General features: G+C 45.8%; 1 protein-coding gene across 1 annotated transcript in view; it reads left to right on the forward strand.

The window, feature by feature from the left end:
* BAALC (BAALC binder of MAP3K1 and KLF4) overlaps positions 1–22,726 on the forward strand; it is a 102,433-nt gene that overhangs the window by 21,544 nt on the left and 58,163 nt on the right. The window contains exon 2 of the mRNA XM_034668517.1: positions 3,946–4,039. Within this exon, the coding sequence (XP_034524408.1) occupies positions 3,946–4,039 (94 nt within the window). The remainder of the gene's footprint in view (positions 1–3,945; positions 4,040–22,726) is intronic.

The following is a 22,726-nucleotide window of genomic DNA, read 5'->3' on the forward strand; positions in this document are numbered from 1 at the left end:
AATGAGGGCGCTCGAGGCCCTAGGAGTATGTAGTGCTACATCGTGCTCTGTGGACGCTTTATCAAAGCCTCCTCTGGGCTTTGAGGATTGTCCCTGGAATTAGCGCTGTGGGACTATGGCTCTCTGGATCTCTTCTCACCTCTAATTCAGTCCCCTTTTCTTCTAACTGTTACAGTCTACAATTTGAAGTCCTGTCATTTTAAAACATCACACATCCACTTCATCATCCGATTCTCCTCTCCGGGCCGTTTCCAGGAGGATGTGGCTCATTCTCCCCGTTGAAGGAACAAATCGGTTATTCATTACACCTTATCAATGAGCTAGTCCTACACAGAAAGGAAATATACTGAAATCAGAAACTTGGAAACACTGGCAACTGCTTTGTCCTGGGTTTTCCTCTGGGGTGTAACAGAGTGCCACAGGGCATTCACCCAGGCGCCGAGATAAATTCTGAAGACATTGCAGGAATTTGCTGAATCTCTTTAGAGTTAACCCAGAGGAGCTGACCTCTCTTCTCCTGAGACTTATTTGGTTTAAAGATTCATGGGGGAGAATTTAGAGTGTTTAGTTTCACATTTAAATTTAATTTCCTATATCCGTGTTTTAGGGTAACATGCAATTACTTATTTCTTTTTTTTCCCCAAGTTTCCTCTTTCACCCTTTCTAACTTCTTAAACCAAGTCCAAAATGCATTTATCTTCTTGCTGTTTTAATATTTCAGTTTCTCTCTTTTGTTTTTACTCCAGTTGTCGTGTTCACCCCACATCACCTGAACTTCAGTGCCACACATCTCCCCAGGGATGGAGTCATTCTTTAAAGGTGAGAGAGGAGGAAATGGGCTCATGCAACACTTGCTGACTTTTTTTTTTTTTTTTTTACCCAAATGTGAGGAATGCAATTAGATTTTGTGCATTGGGGCGCTCACATGGCACTCTTTTCTTTACAACAAAATGACAGTTGGTAGATCCATGAGGATGTGTCTGCTAGTCATGACTGGAGAACAGGAGGGATGCTCAGTGGAAACTACCTGAGAATCCTCCAGACAGAGGGCATGGGGCTGCAGTTCTGGTCTGCTCACTGAATGTGGAGTCGTGGGGTACTTGTGAAGTCTGGCGTTCAGGACTAGAGAGATTACCCAGGGTCTGCATCCTGTTGGTCAGAATTCCTCCTGCTCTAGTTCCTCATTTGTGTTACTTTTTCGTTTGGAAAATTCGAAACTTATAAGACAGTGAATGCATCTGTGTTCTTTGTTCAGATGATGGATCCTGAGGGAGGTTGAGGGTCCTGCAGAGCTTCTGTTCTGTCCTGGACTGTGACTGTCTCAGTGAAGGTCTCCTTTCTGCAGCTGGCGACAGTTGGGCAGAGCGCTGTGATGCTAGGCCACATAAATAAGATCTGGAGGTGGAAGGGCTTTGGTCCCTAAAGCCCTCTGCTCCAGTTTCCATAGAAACAAGCCAGGGGTGATCCCCACCACAAGGGCTCTTAAAGCCACAGATACTTTATTCTGAGAATCCCATCATGTTACAAATACCATTCAGCAAGTTTTTAAAGGCATAATCTGCTTCACTCCTCTGGAAGGCTTTGGCTGAGGGTTTCAATTCCTTGTTGCAACTCTTTTTCCTTTAAGATAATTATTTTTTGTTGCTTTTATTTTACGTATGTATGTATACATGTATGTATGTATGTAGGCTCCATGCGTGGAGCCCAAAGCAGGGCTTGAATTCACAACCCTGAGATCAAGACCTGAGCTGAGGTCAAGAGTTGGACACTTAACCCACTGAACGTTCCTGTCGTTGCTTCTAAACTTGATGGAAAAAGGTGACCAATTCATGCCAGTTGAGTTATAGATTCAGAACAGATAGGTTAAGATAATTTATTACACTTTACATATTTACATTTAATTTATTACATTTGTTCCTAAAGTTTTGGGAGAAAATTTAGTACCAACTTAATAGTTATAATTAAAAGAGTACAGAGCCAGCAGTCAAGGGCCCTAAGCACACTGATTGAAACTTCAGTTCTGCCAGACATCACACTTTACTTTGTGATTTTGGGTGATACCACAAACCTCTCTGGCCTCTGATTTCCTAGTTGGTAAAATCAAAGGACTGGATCAGCTGATCTCTAACTTTTTCTAGGTTTAAAAATTCTCTGAATTTGTGGTGTTATATAATAACAGAAGAGATTCCATGAAAAAATAGAATGTTGCTCTGTCGATGATGATTATGTAGGAATGGTAGTAAGAAATTTGCAGGAAGGTTGCTAGTAACATCATAAAGGAAGGAAAAGACAGTGAGGGAAAAGAAAAAATACCACTTACCAAACTCCTGCTGTGTGCTAAGAAATTCACAGACATTATCTCATGGGAAAATATATCATTTCAGTGATTTCCTCCTTAAGGGACAGATGGCATTTTTGCTTCTTGCCCCAAATGTGCATGATAGCTAACATTGTTTGAGTGCTTTCTATGTGCCAGGAACTCTCCCAAGCACTTTACACATACTTGAACAATTTATTATCCCCATTCACAGATGAGGAAACTGAGGCACAGAGGGGTTAGGAAACTTGCCCAAGGCCATCCAGTTGGTAAGTGGCAGAGCCAAGCTCCAAACTCAGAGAGTTGGGCACTAGATCTGTGCTCTTAACCACATCCCCATATTGCCTCTTGTGATTCATTCGTTAAGAAAATATTTCATGAACACTGACTGAAGGCAATGCCCTAGACTTGGTCTATTTACTAGATGCTTCGTTTTATAGACAATGTAGTCTACATTCTATACAGTATGTAGGATATAATGAATACTATATCTTTATTCTATATACTTTATAAGATGTATTAAACAGTACGCACTACAGTCTATATACAATGGGTAATATACACAATGTATTAAATGGGTATTATATATACTAGTAGTGTTTTGCCATAATAGGTATTTTGTAAATATATGTTGAATGAATGAAGACAATCGTCATTCACCATCATGTTCTGTTCTGACAGAGCTGGGTCATTGAGGATTTATTCTTCCAGTTCTTTCCTTTTCCAGCCCTCTCCTTTAATGCAGTTTCCTTCTTTTACCAGCTGTTCTGGCTTCTTTGGAACAGGTAAATTCATTGGCCCACCCAGGTCTGAGCTCTAGTGTGCAACAAGTTGCTGAGTGTTCAACAGGGAATGAATGAAGGGCTGACAGCGGGGCGGTGGACACAGGAATGTCAAAGCTGCAGGTTGGCTTGGAGGGAAGCCAGCCATGCCTCCCAGCCTCATCCAGAGAGGGTGTCCTGGATGCTCAAAGTTCCTGGTCTTTTGCTTCCTTGAAAACAAAGCTCAGAGTTACAGAACTGGAAACGTGACAGTGAGAGTCTAGCCCAACTCCTTCAGAAATCATAGGCCCTACTCCCTGCTCTCCAAACCAGCTAAGACCAGAAAAGGGCTCTGACTGTTCCTTAATTCTTTGTGGCATTACTTTCTGCCCATTTTTTAGGGGGCTTGTCCTCAGCTCTACTGCTTTTGAAGCAAGTGGCCAGAACGCTTGGGATCCCTTCCTAAGCGCTTCAGTTCTCACCAGGATAGATGAATGGAAGGAAGGAAAGGAAAAAAGGAGGAAGGAAAGAAGGAAGGGAGGGAGGAAGGAGAGAAGGAAAGTGGGAAAGAAGGATGCATGCATGAATGGGTGAATAGATGAATGGAGGAACGGGAGTGTGTGGACTGATGGATGCACAGGACCCTGGGAGCTTAACCCTAGCCGGCGGGGCGAACCCCTTCTGAGACCCGCGCGTTCCTCTCAGTCCCTGGCCTCTGCTCCTGAGCCCCCGACCAGCTCCGGTGCTCCAAGGGAGGCTTAGGGGGGTGGGGGGGAGCGGGGGAAAAAAAAAAAAAAAAAAAAAAAAAAAAAAAAAAAAAAAAAAAAAAAAAAAAAAAAAAAAAAAAAAAAAAAAAAAAAAANGGAGACGGAGTCCACCTGGCTCACCTACACCGACTCGGACGCGCCGCCCAGCGCCGCGGCCACCGACAGCGGCCCCGAGGCGGGCGGCCTGCACGCGGGTGAGTGAGGCAGCTCCGCGGACCCCAGGCGCCGGGAGGCCGGAGCCGAGAGAGAAGCGGTAGGGATGCGGGGCGCCAGGGGCAGCCGGAGATTTCCGTGCGGGGGGCGGTGAGGAAGACAGACCCACAGGACCTTCCTGCTGACAGACCGGCAGACCCAGGCCCCGGGAGTGGGGTCAGCGTGAGACCCTTACAGAGGCTGAGCCAACCCCCGGAGCCGCGGGGAACCCAGTTTCCTGTGTCCGCCGGTGCTCTCTCAGTGCCCGCACCGATGCACCCGCTGGGAGGACAGCCCACCTGGCAAGCACACCTGCCCTCTGCCCACCCGTGCCTCGGCCCGCCTGCCTTCACCTCTGTCCCGCTTCGTAACACCCCCCCCACCCCCGCCACCTCTAAGCCGGCCCCTGTGGATCCAATCCGGCCACGTCTCCATCCACCCGCCGCCTGGACACACTCTGCCTTGATTTATAGACACGGCGCCTGACCCAGATTGCCTGGGTGGAGTCTTCCTCCTCGCTTTCTCTTCTCTACAGGGAAGGAGTTCCCTCGGGCTGCGAAAACCAGAATCCTAGTTTGGCACACAATGGACGCCTGCTCCCCCATCACTAGTTCTGCACTTAAGCTTACTTCTCCAGCAGGTGTTCCATAGTGAGGACTTCCCTCCCCACTCTATAGTGCCTCCGTGCTTCATATGAGGCAGGGCAGAGATGTGGATTAGGGCTGTAAATTACATACTCTTACCATTCCCCCTCTAGCAGAAATTTAACAGAAGGATATGCAAAGAACTTTCTGGTCCAGTCACACATTAGAATTTTTTTTTTTTAAAGCAGACACTAATAATTGTAGAGATGAAAATAGTCTGTTGCTACAGACTGACCTTTAGTCATAAATGTGTTGGTGGAAAAGGAAAACACCTCACTGCTTAGTATATGGATGTTGTCAAAAGCCAGATCATTATTTGCATAAAATATTTTAACTCTTTCAGGACCCCTTTATGTTGTTGGCATTTTTGAATGAAATCTGAGGTAGAAAATGAGGTTAATTTGAAGGATATCATATATTATAAGAAGGAAAGAAATGTGAAATACTAAATCCATGCTTCCTACATAAGAGCTGCCGTTTTAATCTTAACAATCAGTCTCTCCATTAGGACCAAAGCTGGCTCCTTTTTCATGTGAACTTGGTGAGTCTCTCTTTTTTTTAAAAAAAGCAAGAGCTGTCAGCGAAAATTGTACAGGACATAGCACTGTATTTGTCTCTAATGTTTCTGACTCACCGTGGTAATCGTAGTGGTTACTTTGTGTGCTGGTGCTTTCCCCAAGTTTCCAAATGATGTGTCGGCTCAATACAGGGTCAGAAATGAGGATACGACATAAGCCTTCACAAGGGAACTGGTAGATGTGAGATTTAACAGCATTTCCCGGGGAGGTGTGGTACTTCTCAGCAGAGTCAAAGGCCAGAGCTGCACTCCAAGGAAAAGTGGTTGAAAAGATCTAGTGTGAAAAGAAAAACGAAGTACAGCTTCAAGGAATGGTTGCCTTGGTAACTGGAAGTGTATGATGTGTGTATACCTACATGTGGGTATGAGATGGTTATTATGGGATGGCTAAATATTCATTTCCAGTACTTATTCTTTTTTAGTCTGCCATCCTGACTCCTGTCCCATCACACTTCTTTAGATTGGGTCCCTGCAACAGGTGGGGCCTGGGACAAGCATGCCCGTTTGTGGTTCCTTGCCCAGTATGGGGCAGCCTTGCCAGGCAGGTGATCTTGAAGATGTCCTTGCTACTGAAGTTTGCCCGCTTGGATCCATTTAACCTAGATTCTTCAAAGTGCCTTTCTCATCCCACAGCTGCTCTCTCTCTTTTTTTTTTTTTCTTTAAGAGAGAGAGAGAAAGAGAGCGCCTGAGCAGGGGCTGGGGTGGGGTTAGGAGGGGCAGAAGGGGAGAGAGAATCTTAAGCAGGCTCCATGCCCGGCACAGAGCCCCATCTCAAGACCTGAGATCAAGACCTGAGCTGAAATGTAGAGTCAGTTAAAACTGTACCCTGTTCCATTGAAACACCCAGCCCAGTTCAAAGATTCCATTTCTTCTAATGCATTCCCCCACCACCAACTCCATACTCATGTCTACTGAAAAGTCCCGCTTAAGCAGGTCTGCTTGTAAATCTTCAGTTTCTTAGTCCAATCCAGATTGAGGGCACGTCACAGGACAGTGTTCGAAAATATTTGTTGGATGAATTCTGCATTTTACTGCAGGAAGGGGGGCATGTTTTTCTGCCAGTCCAACAAAGAAAAGAGTTTCTTGCCTCCTCCTTACTCGAAAAGTAGACCCTGAGCCTCTGGTTCCTGTTTTTGGAGATCATCTCCACTAGCCAGCAGAAGTCAATTAAGTTTTTAGATTTGGCTATGATGTAGGCTGGAATTGAAGACTTAGCCGAAACCATAGTATCTGATAGCACATTGCTTCCCTGTGTCACAGCAGCTTGTCTCGCTGTCACAGGAGGAAATTAAATTGGTCTGACATGATTTCGTCCTCATAAAATCAGTTTGCTGGATTGATTTTTACTTCCGTTGTCTGATGGGGGTCTCTCAAGGAGAAAGGGAGTCTCTGAGGTTGCCGTACCAAGACAGCTCAGCCATCCCGTACATGAGTAACACCCTAGCTTTACCTCAATTTGCTCGTGAGCCCCTTAAATTGCACCCTTAAATATCCCTTCTTATACTGTTAGGTATTTTCCTAATTTCTCTAGGGAATAAAACATTTCAAATTTCTCTAAAGTCCTACTTTACAGTTTTCAATTGCCGTAATAATTGCTTTCGTAAATGCAGGATGGAGGATTACAAAATTAGAGACTCACAGCAAAACAATTTACCTAAGTAAATTGAAATATGTAAAATAAAATGAAGAACACTTAATATTACCATCAGCTAATTTTTATTGATGATTTACCAAGCGCCAGGTACTGTACAAAGCAGCACTTAACGAAAATCCTCTCACTTTGTCCTCATGGTCAGGATGAGGTAGGGACTGCGACCACCCTTCTCTTACTAGTAAGGGAATGAGGCGTGCAGTCTGTGAGTAACTTTTCTCAGTTCAGTACTGGGATCCAGCTCTGCCTGAATCCAAAGTCCATTCTCCTGAATACTGCCTGCCTGACTAATGGAAGATGAACTATAGAATTCTTGCTTTTACAGCTGATAGGACTCAGAGTCTACAGGGATCTCTTGATATTCCAGTCTGGTCTCGGATAGCATAGTTTTCTTCTGCAGCAGCCCTGAGGATGGGGTATGTCTTCCTTGGGGAAAGATGCCCCCCATACCTTAGAGGAGCAGTTCCCCTTGTGAGAAACTCTTTCGGCTGCCTTGTAATTGGTCCCTGGCGAACTCCATGCCCTTGCAATCAAGTCTTGTACAGACAACTCTCAATATTTGAAGAGAGCTGTTGCATCTCCTCTGACCATTGGTTCTCCAGTCCAAACACATGCAAATCTTTCAGTCATTCTCAGACTTGTGGGGACCTGACCAGATTATTCCAAATATGCTGTTTGGTTTGTCAAAGTCCCTCTCGATTCAAGAGATCTGTGGTTAGCTCCAAGCTCCTGGGTATTAGCTGAGCAGCACAGGGCAACATGTGGGCACTGAACCTCTCCTGGTGCAGATAAAAATCAGGTGAGGATTTGTTTGTTTTCCTGCTGTTGTTGCTGCTGTATTACCTTGATGACTCACATTAAACTTGCGATTAGTTAAAACCCTTAGGTCTTTTTTTTCTAGTCAAAGTTAAGTCCTATGACATCAGAGACATTGTCTGTGTGATAAGTCCAGCACCTGGAACAGTGACTGGAACATAGGTGGCACTCAGTAAATGTTTGCCAAATGAATGGTTTTTTTTCCCCTCATGAATCCTGAAGTCATACTATTGATTTCAGTCACCCAAAGTTGAGATTTTTGTATTTATTCCTATTAAAATGTATCTTGTCGGTTTCAGTTTAATCTGCTGACCTTGATTCATCTTGATAGCGCCATTAAGATAATATTCTAGGTCTTTGTTTCCTTTTGTTGACAGACTAAAGAAAAAAGACATTTATTTGCTCTTATTCATTCAATATACATTAGGCACAAAGTTGATTAAGATATGTTCCTTGAACCATAAGAAATGAATAATATAGTGGAGACAGACACAAAGGTGGAGGCACTTCAGGTCAGCCTGTGCACCATCCTGGAACAGCATGGCGGAAAGATGCTGGAGGAGTACAGGGGACTGAGTAGTTCATTTTGCTGGGGAGTGGGGGGCGGGGAGCAGTGTGTGTACAGAGCCCTGCAGGAGCATGGCAGAGGAAGCAGGACTGTTCCCGAAGGCTGTCACCATGCAGGAGGTGAAGGAAGGTTATCCTGCTTCCTTCCTTGAGAGGGAGTACCAGTAGAAAGCCCACCTGGGGCTTTCTGATGGATAAGGCTCCTCCCCCTGCCAGCTTCCTCTATCTACCTGTTACACTTATGGTTATATTTTCAGATAATTTATAGATGAATGCCTGCCCCCTCAAGCATGACGATCTGTATTAGTTAGGTAAAGGGTTTTTTTGCTCACCACTGGATCCCTGTGCCTAACACTGTGCCAGTAGTAGGACCCCAAGTGATCTTTCTTTAATGACTAAATCTCCTAAAATTTCTCTGTGTCCATTTCTTTCTCCTGGAGTCCCCAGAGGTAATGTTTTCTTTCCTCAGAAGTTCCATCTGCTCATCCTTTTTGGGTTCTTGTCTGCCTGATTAGTTGCACAGTAAGAAGACACCCCCACTTTTATCTGCCCCCTTTGCCAAACACAAGCCTTTTTGTTACCAGGGTTATTTTGCAAAAATCACTACAAAAACAGGTGGGAGCAAACCTAGGCAGTTCACAAAGTTTAGGAAGTCTCGTGTGCTCATGGCCCAGGCCACACCTGGGCAGAGTGACGTACATCCTGCCACAGGCTCTCCAGGGACTGTGTGCAGCCCAGTGGTGGCACCGGTCACACTGTGTTGCTCTCCAGTTAGCCCGTGAGCTCTGCCGGCTTGGGTGCTGCCTGATTGACGGTTGCGTGCCTGCCTGTAAAAACGAATGGTTGGATAAATGAGCCAGCTAGGCAAATGAAGTTTTATCTTACATTCTCTTTCCTGAGTCTTATCTTAGATGATTTTGTCTTAGAAATCAGTCTACTGAACTGTGTCTTTATTAGACACTAGATAAACTATTCTGACTCTAACCAGAGACGACTTTAAGGTTCCAGACTCGGGCCCCACTCAGAGGAACATAGTCCCTTCTCAGTCAGCACGGAGCCTTTTCCTAGCTTATCCTGTACTCAGCAATCTTTCAGGCTTAGACCCCTACTGGTCCTGCCTTTTGGGATCTGTGCACCCACAACCCCTTCCTGCTGATAAGGCCGTTCTGTCCTTTAGTGCAATTGGATGTCTGAGCCTGTTGTTCCTGGCCAGTGACCTGGCCTTGCATCCCAGGAGCCTTTCTGGGTAGGCCCACAACCTCTAGCCACTCTCAGGAGACCATTTTGCTTCTGTTACAAAATCTCCTCTCTGCCAGGACTCCTACAGAGATTCTCTGGCTAGTCTGAACACTTCCTTGGCTTTCATCTGGAAAGGAGGCTGGATGGTGTATCCTGAGCCCACGTTATGATCTAGCACCTTCCACCTTAGCTGGCCTTAGCTGCCACCAACATTCACCTTACATGTTCTCCTCCCACTCTGCCCCCCAACCACCTCCATCTCTGTGTTGTTATGGGCTCAGTTGTCTGCCCCCCAAATTTCTATGTTGGAGTCCTAACCCCCAGTACACCCAAATGTGACCCTTTTGGAGATAGGGTCTTCACAGAGCTTAAAATGAGGCCGTTAACGTGGGCCCTAATCCAGTGTGACTGGTGTCCTTATAAAAAGGGAAATTTGAACACACAAACAGACACACAGGGAGAACCCCATGTGAAGTGAAGTCAGAGGTCAGGGTGATGCCAAGGAACACCCATGCCTGTCAGCAAGCCACCAGGAGCTAGGAGAGAGGCCTGAAACAGACTCTCCCTCACAGCCCCTGAAGGAACCAGCCTGATCTCAGATTCCTGGTCTCAGAGCTGTGTGACAGTGAATTTCCGCTGCTTAAGCCACCACAGCAGCCGTGGAAAACTGTCGTAAGTGTATTCAGGAGCACTAACACTGTGAACATTTGGAAATAACGAGAGGATTTCTATTGTCACAACCTCACACTTTCTTCAGAGACTGGGTCTAGTCCCCTGTCCTTTCAATTCAAGTAGCATTTATTGAGTGTCTAACGTATGTGAGAATTTTTCTTTGGGGCATTAGTTTACCCAACTCTCTAAAATAATCTCCTAAACCATTGTGAGGTTTGCCAGATGAGGAAACTGAGGTTTGCCAGATGAGGAAACTGAGGTTCAGTGAGATTAGGAGATAGAGTAAGGTCACCGGCCGAGAAGGTGGAAGAGCCCGCATCAGAAGTCAGGCGTCTTATTTCTAAATCCAAGGCAGTGTCCATTATGCCGTAACTGCTTAGCACGGATTTAGTGCCCTCCTCCACCCCATCTGCCTTTTGCTGTTTTGAAAAAATACTTGGAGTGGGAGCGTCCTGCCAGCGTTTGCAAGGCTGAGGACAGGAGTCCTTGAGCAGACATCTGCAGCCCTGTGGTACTAGCGCTGCCTGCTCCCTGTGCTGAGTGCCCTGAGCAGGGCTGCAGAGAGGGCTCCGAAAATCACCTGCATCCCAGGCGCCTGATGGCCTCCTTAAGGATGAACAGTCTTGGGGAGAATAATATTTTTTTTTCCTGGTTTCAAATGCAAGGATGTTGCTTAAGAAACTTAGGAAGTGTTAGAGAGGCACACAGAAAGAAGTAACGCCTCTGTCAGCATTTGGGGGTTTATCCCTCAGGTCCTGCACCTAGGTGCCTACGGGACATCTTGCCTCTTCTGTGGGGAATATGTTTAAAGTTTGGGCGATATAGGAGAACTTCCTCAAAAATCTTGGAAGCTCAAAGGCCAAGAGAAAAAAGTAGTTCTGTTTCTCTTTGTGTTTAGGAAAGTACTTGGAGGTAGTGACAGCCAAAGGCTAGTTTGAACGGAGGAAGAGGTGAAGGGTGGGGAAGGCCATGGATAAGTGAAGGGATTTTTCTCCCTTTTTTCTTTTCAATACTAAGCAAATATAGTGAATTCAGGTAAATTACATACGAGACAAATGCATATCATGACCCCACCATTTACGATAATCATAGCCTGTTTTGTGTGTGTGTGTGTGTGTGTGTGTGTGTGTAGGGGCCAGCTCTTTGTCTGAGCCTCAGATGCCTGTGAGGTCACGTTGACTGGCTGTCCAGTGTTCTGGCTCGGGTACAACCCCGTTCCCTTCCAGCTCCGGATCTCCGTGTCAGATGCAACAGTACAGAGTGTCTACCTACATCTTGCCATGTGGTGTCTATATAAGGAAGCAAAACCAGAAGCCTTCGATTTTTCTTAATAACTCCATCTTCTTTATGAATAGTGCCAGTTTCTCCCAGAGTCTGGGATTAGGTTGTCTGTTAGCCTTCATTTTGGGTGATTGTGAGTCTTGGTCTTTTTTTGTCTTCATAGCCATTTTAGTGGGCAGTTGGGCAAGACTGCAGGGGTAGCTCGTGGCCAGAAGCCCCTCAGCCCCAAAGTCCAACCCAGAGCTTGCAGAGCTTCTCTTCCAGGTCTCTGCACCAGCCTGTAACACATGCTCACACACGGGACCACCCAGCCTGATCTGCTGCCACATTATAGTTTCATATGCTGCCTCCCCTTCGATGAGCCAGCTTCTCACACGCATCATGACCTCCAGCCTCTGGACCTTCCTGGGCTGTCTTCCTTATCATCATCATCTTCCTTGTTCCACTCGAAGATCATAGTTCAGTAGTTGGGGAACTAGACTTTGACAGCAGATGTTGACCAGCTTTGTGACCTTGAGCCAGTTTCTTAGCTTGTCTGGGTTTCAGTTTCCACATTGCAGGATAGGAATCATCGTAGAATGAATGTGTTCACAAATACAGGGCTGCCACTCCTGTACCTAGGTTCGCTTCACGTCTTCAGTCTTGCCCTGGGCTCAATCTCAAACCTGGGGTACTCTTCCCCTGCGCTCCTTACAGCCCTGGTTCTGAGCTGCCTGGCGTTGCTGGAGCAAGTCATGGGTGTTGGTGATTGCACCCAATAGCAATTCATTCTTGAGAACCTCGGTGTTCTTACCACTTCTTGGCAATTCTGTTAATTCCTTATTAACATGCTGGGACAGTCGCCATGTAATAGCTCCCAACACTATGCTGTTCTTTCCCTCTGAATACTAAACTAAAAAAAAAAATAAATAAAAAAAAAATCAAAGACTTGCTATGAATTCTCCCATCTTTCCCTCCAATCACCTGTTGTATGTTCTTCTGGGCACCTCGGCATTTAAAAAACATTTTAGCTACCCTATCCTCATCTCTGCCTGTTTGGTTTCTAAGTGCACTGATGAGGTTGTTCCTCATTGTCACTATAGGTGAGGACATCGCGGGCAGTGCCATCCACAGGATGAAGGCTATTCTGCGTTTCCATTGGCCCTCCCTGAGCCCAGGCCACCGTCATGTTTTACTTAAACCTCAGCAATAGCCTGCTTCTGTTCTTGCCCTTGACAAGTCATTCTTCATGTTAGAGGGAGAAAAATTTTTTTAAAACATGTATCAGGCCTTGTCCTTCTCTTGCTTAACAGCCTCTGGTAGCTTCCTAATGTATTATATGTAAAATAAAAACTCAACAACCCCTTTCCTTGCCCTGCATAACCCAGTCCCCGGTGCTTCTCCAGCTTTGCTTTCCCTGCTCTCTTTCTCTGTCTCTCAGTGTTCCAGCCAGCTGGCTTCCTCCACTTTTGTGGGGCACCTGCTGGAATGCGGCCCCTCCCCCCACCCTTTACCTCCTTGATTCCACCTCACCCTTCAGCTCTCAGTTCAGATGGCACCTCCTCAGAGAGACCAACCTTTCCTAGTTACCATCTGATTATTTTTTTCTTCTGATCACCAAGCCTGTCATTGTCTTGTTCATTTACTGTTTACGTCTTTATCCCTTCACTCCAGGAGGCGAAGGGCTGCCGGAACATACTGTTCACTACTGTCACCCAAGTACTTAACATGGCGCTCAGCACAGAGTAGGTACTCAAAGAATATTTGTTGAATGGAGAGAACCCTCCTCATCTTTTGTATCAGTAAGGAATTGCTTTTAGCGGGGCGCCTGGGTGGCTCAGTCGTTGAGCCTGCCTTTGGCGTCTGCCTTCGGCTCAGGACGTGATCCCAGCATTCTGGGATCAAGCCCCACATCAGGCTCCTCTGCTGGGAGCCTGCTTCTTTTTCTCCCACTCCCCCTGCTTGTCTCTCTCTCACTGGCTGTCTCTGTCACTGGCTGTCTCTGTGTCAAACAAATAAATAAAATCTTTAAAAAAAAAAAGGAATTGCTTTTAGTGGCAGGAACAGAAGCCAGGGGAACGTAGTTTAGCAAGTAGAGGTTTAGCGCCTGCACTTCACAGATGTTCTGGAGGTAGGCAGCTGCGCTGCTCGGGCATGCTAGCAAGACCTGAGTTTATTACTTGGCCATCCGTGGTGTGTGGATTTCATCATCATAGTTGCAAGGTGTTGTCACATCTTACTTTAGATAGGAAGAAGGGGGAAAGGCGCATTCTGCCTGAGTCTGTTCCTTTTTAACTGCAAAATGATAGCTTTCCCAGAGGCCAGGAAGCTTTGCTTGAATCTCATTGGCCAGACCTTTGTTACATGGCCATCCCGGGCTCCAAGGCAGTCTAGGAGATCGGGCTTTTAGTTGGGCATGCACAACCTTTAAAGTATTGTGGTCCTTTTGGCAAAGGAAAAAAGAGAACAGATATTGGGTAGGCTGCCAGCAGGGTAACTACATCTTTCATGCTAAGGCTACCTCAGAGGGGGGAGAAGATTAGTAGGAGAAAGGGAAGGAGGAAAGAAAGGAAGGAGAAGGGGGAGAGAAAAGCAAGGAGAGGGAGATCTGCTAGAAATCAGAGTAGCATAATTATTGGTATTAAGATTTTGCAATGATAATAATAATAAATAGTGTTTTTAGTATTACCATGTGTTAAGTGAATTCAGAAAGGTTGATATTTGTTGGGAAAGTTACATGTGCTAACATTGAACTAATTTTAGAAATAACACAATAGCTTAAACTTAAATCTTTTGGAATAGTCTTTTAACATCAGACTCTGTGTGGTGTATGTGAGATGTGCAGTGGGCATTCCTTTGTTTTCTGCTTCATTTTCCTGCAAAGTGAATGCCAGCCGGAAACTGATGTGTCCGCTGCTGTTCTGTGGCACCAGTTTCCAATCAGCGGGCACATGTGTGCAGGCTCGCTGTGCGGGGTCACACTGATGCTCAGGCTGGGGGCTTCTGCTGAAGAAGCAACACACAGCCAATCGGCTAATTTAATGACTTGACAGTATTTCCTGTGGAAATCTAAAAAGCCCACCCCGCTATTGTCCCTAGGGCTTGTGGACTTGAGGGCAGGAGGAAACTGAAAGGATTTGAAGAAAATAGCAAGGCTGTTTGGGAAACCGGTCGTCATAACAACAGGGCACAGAAGCGGCTACAATGGAAGTGGCAGTCGCCTGCGCACCCTTCGTAAGGGGGACGATTCAAGTTGAAGCACGAAACCGAGGCCTCATTAAAATCCTGCGTGCGAGAATAGCTTTTCAGGGACAGTCTTCAGAGCAGCCAGGCTCAGGTTTGCTTGGCTGGGGTGATAAGTGGTGTGTGTGCAAGCACAGATGAACATAGCCACTGTCTCCTGAGCGTGGCTTCTGTTAACTGCGTGCCCAGCATGTGCCCGGCCTGGCATATTTATTACCTAATTCTCTTATCCCTGTTTTACAGATGGGAGAAGTCAGAGAGGCCAGGTGACCTGCGCAAGGGCTTGAAGGTTGTAAGTGTCTGAGGGGGTTCTGGAACCGAGCTCTGTCTTCATTCTGGGCCCTGTGCTCTTTCCTTCATGCCAGCCGCCTAACTGATCACTAGCTCTGGCCCTCACTGCCTTGCAGCTCGACGTTGGCAACAGCTTTGTGACCTATCCGCTGACCCTCAGGCACTGCCACTCCAGTATCTTGCATACCACTGCCAGGTGAATATTCCTGAAGCATAACTGGGATCATTATCGTGTTATTCTCCTGCTCAGAGCCTTTCATGGTTTTTCTTTGCCAACTGAATGCAAATGTCTTAGCCTGGCATTTAAGGCTTTCTCTTCAGCCTTATCTTCCACTAGCTGTCTGCAGGTCCTCTCCACTTAGCCTGACTCAGGGTTTGCCCTTTGCCTGAAGCACCTTACCCTGTTGCGCCCCCTGCCCCCACCACCACCTCGGAAAGCCCCACACCTCCTGTGCGCCTGCCTCAGTCACGTGTTCCCTTCCAGCTCACACCTAGCACACTTATTCTGTTTTGCATTTACTTATTTATGGCCATGTCATGTCTAATGTCATGCCATATTCTCTTACAGCCTGTGAGGAAATAGACTGAAATGGACTTTTACTAGGGTGACCTTTAGGGAACAACATGAGTGAGGGGTGAGGGGGGTGGGACTGGGCTAAGGGAGAAGTTGAATTGCTGGGGGCTCTGGAGCAGGGATGGCCCTTCAGATATTGTAATGAGAGGTGTTTTCACCCTATTCCAGCCAAGTATCAGCTGCAGGCTGCCCCCAGCAAGGGGAAGGAAACTTGGGTGGGGCCACTTCCTTCCACAGAGGGCAATTCCTAGAGAGATGCTCAGCTGCAAGCCTTCAGTGGTCACCTCTCCTGGCTTCTTGAGGATGTGGTGTCAGTCCTGCAGGGAGATCCTGGGACGGACCATACTCCTTATTTCTCAGTCAGCTTCCCTAGCGGCTATACATCAGATTCACTTGGGCAACGTAAACAAAAGGCCCCACTCCAGGGCTTCTGAGGGGCCAGAAATCCTGCAGGTTTGAGCAGAGTGGAATTCCCTAGGTCTGGGGTGGGGTTTAGGATTCTGCATTTCTAACAAGGTCCCAGGTGATGCTGCTGTTGCTGGCCCATGGACCTCTCAGAGAAGGGGGTCCTAGATCACAGGCTGGCAAACTTTTGTTGTAAAGGGCCAGGTGGTAAACATTTTAGGCTTTGTGGGTCATGTGATCTTCGTTGCAGCTACTCCACTTCACTGTTTTTAGTACCAAAGCAACCAGGGGCGATACATAAATGAACAGCCACTGCCCTGTGCCAAGGTCCATTCCTGTCCTGGGTGATGCTGAGGCTTCCACTGTCTTTTTTTTTTTTTTTAAGATTTTTATTTATTTTTTCAACAGAGACAGAGACAGCCAGCGAGAGAGGGAACACAAGCAGGGGGAGTGGGAGAGGAAGAAGCAGGCTCATAGCGGAGGAGCCTGATGTGGGGCTCGATCCCATAACGCCGGGATCACGCCCTGAGCCGAAGGCAGACGCTTAACCGCTGTGCCACCCAGGCACCCCTGGCCACTGTCTTTAACCCTCAAGGCAGCGTGGAAGAGAGAAAAGAACAGGGCTTTGCAGTTATGGGTCCCAGCCCTCAAATGCACGTCTAAAGAGCTTAGCACATACTGAGCCCTTAGCAGTGTTGGTGGGATGAGCAAATAAATGGGACTAAGAGCATTTCCCACCTTGAAGGCAATTTTTGAAGGTTGTTAAAGTATGTCTGATAACATTAGGTCATTAAGGCATTAGATATTTTATTATGCAAATCATGCTCCTGAGTGGTGTGGGGTCTGGGAAGCAGAGGGGATCCTGGCACCACCCCGAGTTTAAGGTGCCCAGTTCTCTGGGGAGCTCACCCTGCCTCGGGCTTCCAGGACTTGGGACTCGTCCATCCCTTCAGCACAAGTCACGCTGATCAGTGCTGTGAAGGCTGCGTCCAGACATGCATTTCCCAGCAGGCACCTCTTCTACGGGTGTGGAGCTGCTTCCAGGAGGTGTGAGAACAGTCATCTCCCTGGGGTTTCTCTGAGCTTCACTCGCCTTTCCTTAACTCTCAGCTTCCCCCACAGCCTGTGACACCGTTGCTGGGAGTGTTTAAAAAGTCGCCACATGGGTGCCTGGGTGGCTCAGTTGATTGTCTGCCTTCGGCTGAGGTCGTGATCCCGGGGTCTTGGAATCGAGTCCTAAGTCGGGATCCCTGCTCTGCAGGGAGTCTGCTCTCCCTCTGCCCCTCCTCCTACTCGTTCTCTCAATCTCTCTCTCTCTCAAATAAATGGATAAAATCTTCAAAAAAAAAAGTCACCATAAGTCTGGTTGGTTGTGAGTCTGGGCAGCTGATGAATGGGTTGCTGTTAAGATGTTTGCTTTTCTGAGTCAGGTGCTCCTTCGTGGAGACAGGGGCTTCTAGCCGTTATGTAAGGCTGCGGGAAAACACCCAGGGAGCTTAGAGAAGAGGGATCATTTAAATAGAAGCTGCCAAAAACGTTAACAAAGAGACCCAGAGAGAGTGTACCCAAGCCGGTTAGCTTTATTTTTTTTTTCTTTTGCACAAGAATTCAAAATTCAAACGCTGACTCTTGTTAGAACCCCCTTATCCCACAGCCACAAGAAAAAAAAAATCAGTGGGCAATGTAATGAAAATTTATATGAGAAAGTGATTTAAACATACGTGCAGTCTCTCTCTCTCTCTCTCTCTCTCACACACACACACACACACACACACAACACATATATATATACACCCCAGCAATTATATCTTCAACTGAGCATTGCTCTTCCCAGCAAACACCAGCTGCTTGCGATTGCCGAAAACAATTCTGGAATCCCTTAACTGTAGCCTCAGGCATTTTTTTAAACATAACATTTCAAACACATACAATAGTTTAAGACCCTTAAATGACAAATACATATTTCAGAAATTTATATATAATTGGGAGAATGGTATAACAAGCCACCACGTATCCGTTACCCAGCTTCAACATTATCAACACATGGCAAATCTTGTTTCTTCTCTACCTCCGTTCCCGGTCATGAATTGGACTACTTTGAAGCAAATTCCAGAAGTCATGTAACTTCGTTCATAAATACTTTTGTTGAATTGCCAAAAGATGGGGACCCTTTTTAAAAGATATAAGATTGAACCAATATGAAGTGGTCATTTCTTTAAGTTGAAATGGTGTAATATCAGCAGTTCCGTATTCTTCAGCCTTACAGCCACAATACCATTATCACATCTAAAAATTAATGAAAATTCCTTAATTCTCTAATATAACCAAAATTCAGTCATGTCCAAATTTTGCTGATGGTCTCAGCAATGTTTTTTCTACGACTGGTTTGTTTGAATTGGGATACAAAAAATGTCCACAGATTGTATTCCACTGATCTTTTTAATTTCCTTCAATTTATAGATTTCTCATTTCCTCCCTGCCCCTTTCAATTTTTATTTGTTGAAGAAACTTGTTTTTTTGTTCTGTAGAGTTTCCCATTTTGGGGGATTTTGCTGATTGCATGCCTGTGGTGTTGTTTAAAATGTGTCCCTGTGTTCCCTGTAAACTAGTAATTAGAACTTGAAATTAGCCATTTTTCTAAGAAGCCCTGGTTTCTTTAAATGAAATATGATAGAGACTGCAGCCTGGGCACCTGGGATGCTCAGTGCTACCAGGCTGGTTGTTTACAGACCTTTTTCATGGACAGAGCTAGGAGTTCTTTATTTTCTTTTTTAAAGAGACAGTATATTTGTATTGGTATTATTAATTCAAAATTTTCAATTGTAGGGCTTTCCCTTAATTTTTAAATTTTATATTCACTCTTTTTTTTAGATGCTGAAAATCTTGGTTTCTAACATAAGTACTTACGTACTTTGTCTTATAATACATCCAACAATGTAATTACTGAAAATGTTTTAAGATTTTTGTGGGATTTTTTTTTTGTCCTTAGGGTATAATCCTGAAGGGATGTACAGTTAGATTTCTATGGGTATTTTTAAAGGTTTGTTTATCTGTTTATTTATTTATTTATTGAGAGAGAGAGAGAGCGGGGGGAGGGGCAGCGGGAGAAGGAGACAAGACGACTCTCTGCTGAGCAGGACCCTGAGATTAGGACCTGAGCTGAAATCAAGAGTCGGATGCTTAACTGACTGAGCCATCCAGACACCCCTACATTGCTGTGTTTTAAAGTCACTTGAAATAATTTATTTCTGTGTGGTTAAGCCATCAACTTGCAGTATAGGTAGGTTCACATTTCATTTTGCTTTTGAGGTAAATTTGCTTTTTTTTTTTTTTTTCCATTTCAGTTAAATTTTGTCTTGTCTTATATTTAGGTAAAGAATTTACATGGTTCCAATGGCAAATCTACAAAGCAAGTTACATTTAAGAAGTCTAATTTTCATCTCTGCCCCTTCTACTCTGTCCCCTTTGTCCTCCTATAAGTACTCATTAATTAGTTTTTTGGTTTATCTTTTCATTTAAAAAAAGTATATACATATGCTATATCCTTTGCTCTGTACCTTTTCACTTAACGTATTCCAGAGATCATTGCAAAGCGGTATATAGATAAGTTCCTCGTTCTTTTTCACAGCTACCATTTGTGTGCTTCTCAATCGTGTGGCTATGTCATAGTTTATTAAACCAGTCTCCTATTGATGGCCATTGGGATTGTTTCTAGACTTTTGCTACACAAAGTCTTATCCACATGTTTTTTCATTTTTGCCAGCGTTATCTTTAGGTAGATTCTTAAGTGGGATGTCTAGGCCAAAGGTTGAACGCAGGTGTAATTTTGCTCAATATTGCCAAATCCCCCTCTTCAGGCCTTGTACATTTTGCGTTTTCACCAGCAGTGTATGAGAACACCTGTTTTTCCACATCCCTGTCAGCACAGTATGCTGTCAAACTTAGGGGGCTTTGTCACTTTAGTAGATAAGACACTGTAGCTCAGTTCATTTTACTGTGCATTTGTAGGAGGAAGGTTGCTGTCTTTTTACACGATTATGGGCACATTGCTTTTTCCCTCCTGCACACAATTTGTTCATATCACTAGGCCTGTTCTTTCGATCATATTTAGTAGTTGCAAATCTTTGTCCTTTGATGTTAACTGAGATATTTTGAAAAGCAAGAAAGTCCCTAACATTATTTGGTAAATAAAATTGTTGGGTTTTGCTATCTGACGGAGCTTCTGAGGGCTGGCTGGGCATCTCTCTCTTCTAGTACAGTCCCAGGGCTCCTCCATATGGTCTTCCTGCATGGGCTAGTTTGGGCTTCCTCACAGCATGGTGGCCTCAGGGCAGCTGGACTGTTTACATAACTGCTCTGAGCTCCAGCACAGTCCCGGCTAAAAAGCAGAAGCTGCATTGCCTCTTAAGACCTAGCCTCGGAATGACGGAATGACGCAGTGTCACTTCTGCATTCTTTTGGTTGCAAATGAGTCACAAGCCTGCCTGGATTCAGAGGAAGGGAATTAGACCCCACCCCTGATGAAGGGATGGCAAGATTCTAGAAGAACACAGCAGTTTTAAGAACTGTGAAGTGTCTGAGATTTTACTCAACTAGTTAGCCTTTGAGTCTCTCGGAAGCAAGTGAGACATGAGACTCCTGGGTTAGAAACAATGGCACAGCAAGCCTCACCAGTGTCAGCATGTTTGCTCTGAGCCCCTTTCCCCAGGTCTCACAGGGGCCACGGAGATGGGTCTGGGTGGACGTCTGCACATGCTGTAGACTGCATTACAGGAGATTTCTGTGCCCACTGAGCTGCTGAAAATCTTCCCATGAAGAGCGGTCTCGTAAGTGCAGTCAGTGCTCGCTGTGAGCTCTCTGCAGCTTTTGGCACTGTGGATCTGGCTCATCTCCTCTGCCCACACCCTCGTCCCCAGTTTGGAAATCGGCTTTTCCCCTCAGTTTCACCGCCCCCACTGCTGGTGACTTTCTCTCCTACCTCTGATTATGTCTTCTCTGCCTCCTCCTCCTTTCTTAGCCCCCTCCTTCCTGGTTCCCCCTTGTCCCCACCCATGGAGATGTGACTCTTCACATCCCTCTCCCAGGAGTCTTCCCTCATTCAGCATGAGCTCATCCCCTCCTCTGACTTCAGTTTTCCCCTGGTGGTGGCTCCATGATTCTCTCTCCCGACTCCAGAGCCACATTTCCAGCTGCTCATGAGACATCTGACTACAGGTGGCCAGATGCATCAAATTCAACTTGCCCCAGGCCTGATTAACCTCTTCTTCCACCCATCGGTCCCTGCTGCCATGTGTCCCCTCTCAGTTCATCATGGTCCTCCTCTAGCTGGCCAGGTACAAGACTTTGCACTTATTTTGCTTTCACTCCCATCTTTCTCTTTCTCTTTCTCTCTGCACATCTAATATGGCATCAAATCCCACAGACTGTCTCTGAAATGTCTCTTGTATGAATCATTTCCATCTTTGCGGTTCCAGGAATACTACCCTAGTTCAGGCTCTTACTAATGTTCAGCTTCAAATTGTTTCCCATTGACCCTTCTGGATGTGGGCCATCTTGATAGCTAGGCAGGCATCCCCTTCCTCTCTCATTGCTCCTGCTTCTCTCTCCCCAAACCATAAGCTCAGTTTAATCTTATGCATTTCTCGGATAGAGAATGTTCTTTTTATCTTCTTTCCTACCTTCCTTTCTACAAATATTCTTCAGTGCCCAGTGTGGGGTGGGCACTGTTTTAAATATTGTAACAGTAAAGAAGACAGCCAAGACTCTGCTCTTGGAGCTTACATTCAGGTTGGGGGTAATGGTGATGGGCAGAGAAATAAATAATAAGCTAGGTAAGTAAGATATTGGTAAGCACCATGGAAAGAAAAACCAAGATAGTGAAATAGAAAATAACTGGAGTGAGGGTTGGAGGGCTTAACAGATTGAGTGGTTAGGGAAGGCCTCTATGAGAAGTGTTATTTGAGCTAAATTGTGAGTGAAAAGTGAGGGGAGGGAGGGCTCATGAATGTTAGGAGCCAGAATGCTTCAGGAACAGCCACCAGCAAGTGCAAGGGGCCTGAGGCTGGAATGAGCTTGATGCAGCTGAGGCACGGAATGAGGCCAAAGTGATGGGAGGGACATGAGAGGGCGTGTGTGGTAGGAGAGGATCTGTGTAGGGGGTGGAACATGTGGAGCCTGTGGTTGACGGCCAGGAGTTTGGGCTTCATTCCAGTGGTGGCGGGAAGGAGGGCTAGGATTAGGTACCCCTGCTACAACTTGGAGTCTCATACTAAGTTCTGAACTTCCCTTTCTCTGGCCATTCCTCACACTCCTGCCTGACCATAGATGTGATCCTGCCACTCTCCTGCCCCAAAATGTCTTATGATCCCTGTTTCCTATTGGACAAATGATAAAATCTTCAGCATCGGCATTCCAGGCCCTTGGCCATCTGGCCTGAGCCTTCTGTCCCTACTGGTTCCACACTCTTTCTGTTCTGTCGTTAGTCTTACAGTTTCCCCAGATGGAACATTTTACCTTCACACTTGTTCCTTGTACAAGTCTAACCCGAAGTCCACCCCCTGTGCAAAATCTCCCTAAATTCTCCCCAGGTGGAACTAATCTCTGTTTTCCCCATATCCATGTTCCATTATTTTTTTGTCCTTTGGATCAGTATTTTCACTGTTGTATAGCCAGCCTTGTGTGCATGGGCAGAGGCCCACCCTGCTATAGGAATGAGGGCTCCTTGGGGGTGAAAGTCGTGTCTTGCTCGT

Source organism: Ailuropoda melanoleuca, chromosome 9, assembly GCF_002007445.2.
Source record: "Ailuropoda melanoleuca isolate Jingjing chromosome 9, ASM200744v2, whole genome shotgun sequence".
NCBI lineage: Eukaryota > Metazoa > Chordata > Mammalia > Carnivora > Ursidae > Ailuropoda > Ailuropoda melanoleuca.